Here is an 8,306-nt window from a genome sequence, read left to right on the forward strand (position 1 = left end):
ATATATATATATATGACATACATATATATATGACAGAATCAGAAAGTGACAAAAATAAGACCGTTAACCCGTAACGTTCTGAATATAACTGCCCAGCTATGCAAGCAGTGCTAAGCTAGTCTATTAAGAATGCAAGTTGTGAAATAGAAGTACAAACAAACTTTCAGCGTACATAGTATAAACATTATTTTATTACAGAAAATATTTTTTCTTCAGAATAGTTCATTTTCAAAATATTTACATTATCGTCAATCATTTTAGGTTCCCTAGAGAAGGTGTATTACATGTAACGACACCGCCTTTAACCAAAAATAATTCAAAGTAGAAGTTTAACCACAACACATTAACCAATGAGTTACACAGTCAGTAGTTCGGCAGATGCCATTATGGTTCATTGTCTGGTCCGGATCCATTGCATTGATAATGTTCGAAGACACTACTTAACAATCACAATGTCATAAATGACAACTATGGTACTATGGTGGGCTTCATCGTCTTTTGACCATAACTGCAGATTCGGGCATTATCCATTTTCAATTGGCTATCTCACATTACACCACACCACACCACAACATCAGTTTCTAATAAAAACAATTTGTTCCAGATATGACAAAACTGACTCTCTTTCTTTCTATTTGCAAATCGTTCCTCGTAAAAATAATACAATTCTTTGGTTGCACGAAAGTGTGTCACTTTATACAGATTAAGTAAATGACGAAAATACTATGTATAAATATGCATATTTGACATAAATACGACAATGCTTTCGCTTCTGCAACAGTTCTATAATCGTAGCTGTTTACAGAAGTAATATTAGTTATTATATACAGTCTCCGTACTTGTCATTATTTACAGGCTCCAATTTGGATAGTTTCAGTCTGCTTCGACAGTAGCTCTTGAGCGCCGCAGTTGAACTCAAACCTGGAAGGAGGAAGAAGAAATCTTAGTGATTACTGTTCTTTTAATGTTATATAAACTAATCTGTAGTTTCTACCTTTAGATAATTTTTCGACTATACAGTTCACCGTAGATGCATTCCAAAACTTACAATATTTACATGTCTACACTGCGAGATTACAAGGAAATGTATCTATAATCATTACAGTTTATAAACGTTTAACTGCTAAGCTTTTACGGTAACTTATAGCAAAGCTCACATACATTTCAAAGAAGAAGTTCACTTGGATACCCAGAATAGTCCAATTGTTGATACTTGCCCCCCCCCCTGGATGTTGGATGAGTAGCATTATGCCCATGCGTCGGCAGAAATGAAGGAATTTGTCTGTTCAAACTTACTTCTCACACTCCTTCTCCCCCGCCGTCGACACCTCCACCTTCTCCAGGAAGACACAAGATGGCGTCTCCTCGTTCAGCCAGCCCATGAGCGAGCTGTACCAGTCCATGTACCATGATTCCTCGCGCGGGACCCAGCGGATGTCCATGCTCCTGATGGCACCCAGCGGCTGCCTGCTGCCCACGACGAACCCGTAACTGTCTCCCGGCTCGATCTTCGTGGTGCTCCGGTGACTGGAAGGAAGAAGAAGAAACTTAAGCATAATGCGTCGCCGTGCATAGTACGGTGGTTAGCGACCTTGCCTCTGGACCAAGTGGTTGGGCTGTCGTTCAGCCGACACGCACGCTACTGCGTTTTCGTGTCTAGGAGGGGACATTGATTTGTGGTCCACTGTTAAACGTTTATTGTACTTGTCAAAAAGAGCTAGGGAGATTTCCCTGTACAATGAACCCGTAGATACTGTACACAGTGGCTGTCTTCTTTTCACGACCAGTGAGTGATTATCTCTTATTTTTGTGTCGTGCTGCACTTTCTTCAATCAACAAACTTCCCGAATCATAAACTTGACTTGAAAAGGAATCAGCTCTACTGACCTGAGGACATTGACGTCGTCTGACTGCGCCACTTCGCCCGTCAGCTTGACGAACATCTCCTCTGCCTCCTCCGTCGTCGCGTCCTTATTCTTGCCGATGTTTACCTTCACGTGGTGAATCTCTTCGTCTACGGCACATGTATACAGGGTTTATGTTAGTTTCCAGTGGCTACTACCTACTACATACTACCTTTGTATAATCAATATTCAATGATAACTACAATGTATGATATTATGTTTATATCTAACTTAACCACATGATGTAAACGAATCATCCTCTAGCAACATACATTAGAATTAGATACATTGAAGCTTATCATTTACTGCTAGGAATAAGTGTCGGCACTTACGACAGTATGGGTCCCTGTCGGATGTGGTGAGGAACAGCCTTTTGTCTACTCTGCCCCCCGCTGGAAGGTCGTTCTTGTCGGCGTCGTACCCCATCCTGAAGCACCCCGTCGAGCCGCAGGTCAGACACTTGCCGTCCTTGAAGTCCTTCCAGCTGCCGCAAGGGTACGACTTCCAGCCGCAGTCCGAGTTGACGGACTCGATGAACAGCCAGATGGCCCGCTGGTGGTTGCAGACCACGTAGTTGGCTCCGCCTAGAAGAGGGCAATTTTCTTCAGCTATAACGACTGGTAATGTGGGCACTTGTGTGTCATCCGGCTTAGACTGGCCGCCAGAAGACTTTCCCGATGTGTCTTTTGTGGTATTTGATTGGACCACAGTTATGCTCTCTGGCTTGGTGGGAACGACTGTAGTACCGTTCTTCGGGACCACTGTTGTACCCTTAGTCGGGACGACTGTTGGGCCCTCAGACGGGACAACTGTGTCGCCCTCAGTGGAGGCAACCCCTATCATCTTGGTCGGGAATATTGCTTCCATAGAAGAGGGGACTGTTGTTTTGGCGTCAGATCTAGACAGGACGTCTGACTGATCTTCTAATGGCAAAAGAGGGAGAATAGAAACCGACTGGTACCCAAATCGAGAAGAGCAAATTGGGATGAGAGCTTCATCAGGGGTCGGGATTCATAGAAATGGAGGGAGAATTTGAAATGGGTTGACCATACTTATAACTTGGGTGATGCGGTGTATGAAATGTACATGTAACATGCTTTGAAAATCATAGGGTAAGTTCAAGATGCAAAGATACATAAAATGTATTTTCATACATTTACCAATCACATGCGTTTTTCTCTCTCGTGTCCTCTTAGAGGATGACATTGGAGACAATTCTCCTTTGGTCTCATAATCTTAATCCATTAACATAGCATAGTCCTAACTTCTACAGATAAAAAAAAGACACGTGCCATGCAGACTGTCCGAAATGCTGACCTTGAATGACCCCATGGTCCGCCATATAATCGAACAGGTCGTTCCCACAGCCTGGCTGCTCCTGGCCTCCGTTCGGATAGAAATCAAGATGGCCGACGGCTTGATCCATTCCAAATCCTATTGAAACAAAGACAAAGAAACAAAATATTAATCGGAACACTTTGATCACTGGAAAGTTAAATGGTTGACTTAAATTGTAAAACATTGTTTACCGGGGTGGTGAAATGATTTCTTGAAGAAATACTAACCAAGTTTGTGGTCGGCATCAGCATCAGTGTGGATGACGTCAACAAAGATGGCGTCGGTGGTGTCCAGACGTACTTCTGGGGGTTTGTCCTCAAAGAATGGATAGGCTGGGTCCAGACCTGGAAATACAAAAATCTTACCGTCATTTTTGCGCAATATCTAAGTATAGCGTATAGCGTTGTGCATCTACATGTGCAGTTGGGTAAACCGCTTGGAAGCAGGTTCTGTTCTGTTGTATGTCATGCATCATCATGCCATACGCCAGTATCGGGTCACTAACCCCAACTGCACCCTAACTGACATATTGGGGACGTACTGGACATTCTCTGTCACTGAACCAGAGGTTGCTGTCCTGGTCAGCAAAAATGTTGGTAATTAATCATGATATTTTAACCTCCTTAATGGTGTCTGCACTGTACATATCGTGGTAGTGGCAAATTTTAGGGAGGCTATTTTGAAGTAAAAAGTGACAGGTTCATACAAAAGCTCTGTGTCCATTGACATATATTCATATCTGAATCACTACAAAAGCCGACACCATATTGTAGATAACTGACATATCTCCTGATCATGAATTACAGAATGCTATGCAATAATACTCTCCTTAAGAAAACACAATTATTCACTAGCCCTGTTAGAATTATGTTTTAGTATTATATCATGTATCTACCCATGCTGTTTCCTCTATGCCATACATTGTACCGGTTACAGTTGTTGAGCAATGAAGTTGATTTGATTTGATTTGATTTGTAATACTATTTCCTTGTCGTACCTGTGATTCTGCCGAGGCGCCCGTTCAGCCTCTCCCCGGCGTAGCCTGCTACATGCGCGCCCAGACTGTGCCCGATGATGTGCATGTCTTTCTCTTCTGCTCTGGTTAAAAACTTAAAACAAAATAAACAGCAACTCAGATTCCTGAACATCCTAAAAAAAATTATAGCAGTAAAGTCGAATACAGTAAAGTCAAGCAATTGTATACGTAGTACATTTCTTTGAACTACCTCATTGAAAAGCGAATCTATACAAAGATAGATCACAGAGGCCTGAATGCCAGACCCATAACACGCTAGGCCCAGAGTTAGCCAGGATCAGCGAATAACCGATGTATATTTCAGTATAATTTCCTTGGGGGCATGTCGGCTCTGGAGTCGAGGAACTGGCCATGGAAACAATCTAAAGGCCTTATCATCTAGGTTCTTACCCGTAAGAAAATGATGAATCTCGCCAGTTTAGCCCCCACCACTCTGATGTCAGCGGCTGCCTGGGTGTAGTCCAGCGTCTGGGAGCTGGAGCTCCAGTCTACCAAGAACATGTTGACGTCATCGCGGAACAAGATGGCGTTCTTCATGTCCTCTATCCAGTCCACAGTGGTGTCGTCAAGGAAACCGTGCACGACGAATTTTGTGGGCCTAGAACTGAAACACATCACCACAAAAATACCCGTTGGTCATCTCATGATAAGAAACCTTGCTGGTAAAGGAAAATGCCAAAAGGAAAGATAGGAAGAAGAATAATGAGGAATTTTAGTTTTTAGTTTGCATGAGTTGATTTAAGGTATCCGATGCAATTTTATGGCAGCAAAAATTGAAATATTCTAAATAATTGAAAATTCATATTAGCACATTTTTATCAGTATTTCATACTTTGGGCATTTAAAACTGGGGGTCCAGAAATGAGTCCTTTATTTTCTGGGTGGTACCCTAAAAATCAGCCCATGGTCCTTCCAGTAACCATTTTCCGTCAGAATTTTTGGTATTTTTGCTCCATGAGGGTCAATATGCATTGGGACAGTGTGGTTTTAACAGTACGCTATGCAGATATATGACTAGAATATTTGACATTGAAAAATCGCGTTTTCAGGCCCTAAAAACTGCATTGGATTCTTCAACGTACCTGTTGAAGAAAGATTCCCGGATGCTGTCTATGTTCCAGATGGACAGATGTTGCGGCTCGTCATAGTTGTCCCTGGTGTGCAGTTTGAACTTCACGTCGATCTTCTTCGGCAAGGTCGGCAGGCGGGGAACGAAGGGCTCGTGGATCCGGAAACAGCCGAGGTCCGAGTCGCACACCTTTTCTTCTGCAAAGGAAGTACACTTCATTAGGCTCATGGCACAACTGTTTGTTGTTGTAACGTTGTACACATGAATGGTATATCAGTATCTATTGAAATTTCTTCTAAAATCATGATTTAATTAAGATATGTTGGTTGATTTTGTGCTTGTTTGATACTTTCTTCATTCTATACGATGCACGCAAGTTCCAGGACATCGTCGAATGCGATCTCTACCGAAAACAGTATCGGATACTACTAAGTTATTCTTTGCAGTGCAGATCCATCTAGGACAAACGAATCACATCAGGTACATAAAAGTGACATCAAACGTTACTTAGTCCAGAGCAAGACGAAAGCTTTAAAATTCGGCAGTATTCGGGTGCTTCCGGGGAGACCCGAGTTTTATCGAGCTGCTCGCCCGGAGCCGTCTCCAAGGTAACAGCAGACCAGGATTGAACCAACATCATTAAACCAAAGCAGAGGTCAGCAGTAGACATGGTCTCCTGTCTGAAGTATTTACCCTCATCAATGGCGCATTGACATGTAGGGCTGGCCCGGCTCAGACAGCAAAATGGCACTTTGTTTGTAGAGAGGATAGAGCAGTAAGCTACTGGTCTGGCGGATTGGAGCCATCTGGCTGACAGCTCACTGGATTTACAACAAGAATGGGGGCAGAGAAAGGCTGGCCTACGCTCACTAAGGCACTTCAATTGGGAATTTCTAGGTTAGAACTTTCCAAGAACAGCTATTTTACTCGTTCGGTTTGGTAAAAGTGGGCTAGGCATCATTTAGTCAACACACATTTTCAATAAATGCTTCATTCTGGAAATTGTAGGTTAGAACTTCCCAAGAAGAGCTGTTTAATGGCTTTGGTAAAAGTGGGGTACACATGGTTTAGTCAAGCACATTTTAGATAGTTGCTGTCGTTGCAATTTCAATAGAATAAAATCTGTTATATCTGCTGAACTGGGTCGTGAAAATTGACTTCACACGTTGCCACTGAAATTATCAGAGGCCTTCACCATGTAACGACAATGACCACCATGACATACCACATCATCAGTCCAGATTGACCTACATCTACCGGAAAATGAGGTCTTGATTCAAGATCATACGTTATATTTCTGTAACAAGTTGCTATCTAACCTGGAGCATAGATGGAATGTCAACAAAGCTGATTATTATTCACAGGAAGTGTTGAAAAAATCAAGATCACACAAATTGTACACAGTGAAATTTCAAGTGTGCGAATAAGTAAAAATGACCCTGAACGGCATAACTACACAAATTGGGAACATATTTTGTTGTCCTGAAAGCCATGGCCACCAAAAAAATTGCAGTAAAAATGAAATGAAAATGCTGTCTAAAAAGTACGTTTTTCTAAGCAAATCATAATGTGTTCCCACCCAGAGTATCTAGCAGTCAGTGATATAGGCAAAGAGTTCAATGTAGCCTGATAATATTTATCCGCATAATTGCACTTTGTAGAACTGGAACCTAAAACCAAGAGTTTCTGGCAGACGACAGCGCCAGAGGGTTGAGTGACGCGGAGTGGCGCGTGATATCAGGTCAGCCTCACCCCACTGTCATCACCTCTGACCCATATACGCCATGGGCGCGCACAGATCCACTCTGATGACCAACAGTAACGTTCAGCCTTGCTGTGGTGTATCACACATGCATCGGACGTGCCTTACGTAGAATTATTGGCACTACTCCTGTCCCCCAAGTTGGTTTATCCAGAAGTCCACCAGGAAAACAGGAAATAGCTATCTTAAGACGGGGAAACATATCGCTTGGAGAAGAGTGCAGGAAATGGCGAAGGATATCAAAAGGCGCCGCTACAACAAGCCGGGTGCCCATGCCGGCCGGCGCCGCGGGCAAAAACGGGGACCAAAAGTAAAACTTAAACGCCGCCTGAGAACTTAATCATGCAGTGCACTTGTGTCTGCCTAGCTGCGCATTTCGCACAAAGATCCCTCACCATTCAGAAAGAATAACGATTTAGAAAAGTACATTCAACAAAATCATGACGTAGAACTACCTAGCCCTGTACTAGAAAGTGTAGTAGCGAAGGGCGTTGGTATCACCATTCCTGATCATTCCATTTTAGCCATGAACTATGAAAAATGGCAAGTTGGATAGCTAGGGTACAGACAGAAGTAATAATCTACAAGGACATCTAATTAAGCTATCGTTCTATGGACGTACGAAATTACTTGCAGCTGTTCTCACTAGTTGAGATCGCCACGTTTCACCCAACAAGGTCGAGATTTTACTGCGCCACGAATTCGAAAAGGAACAACCAAAATGAAAGAAATTAACGTAAAAACTCACCTTTTCCTGACACGCAAACGTACAGAAGTGAGGTGAACAGAGATATGATAAACATTTTGAAATCTTCGTGATCACGAAAGTAGGATAATTGTCAGCTCCTGTGAGAGCGAGTTCTAAAGTATCTCTGGACCTGACACTCAGAACAGACGATGTTTCTCTACATGGAAGATACCAAGTCCTGATATATGCAGAGGGGTGGCGCCGATATTTTCTTTCCTTTGGGGATTTTTGTCGGACAAATTTGGCAAAGTTGACATAACGGTGACGTTATAGCTGATACAGTCTCGTGACAAAGGATATCACTTCGTCCTCGTGACCACGACGATTACGGAAGGCGTCATGTGTTTGAGTATAGGAGCATTCAGACAATGATAAGATATGATTTATGTGATCTTCCAGTATGCCGAATATGATTTCTGACGCACTTTTGTACTATATTAGCCCTTGGC

The 8,306-nt window shown here is 42.7% G+C and overlaps 1 protein-coding gene across 1 annotated transcript; it reads right to left on the reverse strand.

Annotated features, from left to right (window-relative positions):
* Window positions 1–170: 170 nt before the first annotated feature.
* LOC109484670 (pancreatic lipase-related protein 2-like) lies at window positions 171–8,028 on the reverse strand. The gene is made up of 10 exons (XM_019788017.1): window positions 7,858–8,028; window positions 5,361–5,544; window positions 4,669–4,882; window positions 4,240–4,351; window positions 3,470–3,586; window positions 3,222–3,338; window positions 2,237–2,488; window positions 1,888–2,014; window positions 1,297–1,527; window positions 171–921 (listed from the first exon to the last, which is right to left on the reverse strand). Exons 1-10 carry the CDS (start codon window positions 7,910–7,912, stop codon window positions 846–848), a joined length of 1,485 nt encoding a protein of 494 aa, XP_019643576.1. The 5' UTR covers window positions 7,913–8,028; the 3' UTR covers window positions 171–845.
* Window positions 8,029–8,306: the final 278 nt, after the last annotated feature.

The sequence above is a fragment of the Branchiostoma belcheri genome, unplaced genomic scaffold (genome assembly GCF_001625305.1).
Source record: "Branchiostoma belcheri isolate BF01 breed outbred unplaced genomic scaffold, Haploidv18h27 scaffold7, whole genome shotgun sequence".
NCBI classification, from domain to species: domain Eukaryota; kingdom Metazoa; phylum Chordata; class Leptocardii; order Amphioxiformes; family Branchiostomatidae; genus Branchiostoma; species Branchiostoma belcheri.

Bases quoted from the DNA above. Each gene is read 5' to 3' on its own strand.
- LOC109484670 (XM_019788017.1), bottom strand. From the start codon at position 7,912: ATGTTTATCATATCTCTGTTCACCTCACTTCTGTACGTTTGCGTGTCA. The intron at 4,883-5,360 runs GTACGTTGAAGA...GATGTGTTTCAG, and splicing joins CGGGAATCTTTCTTCAACAG to TTCTAGGCCCACAAAATTCG. The intron at 2,489-3,221 runs GTCAGCATTTCG...GCCCTCTTCTAG, and splicing joins GGACCATGGGGTCATTCAAG to GCGGAGCCAACTACGTGGTC.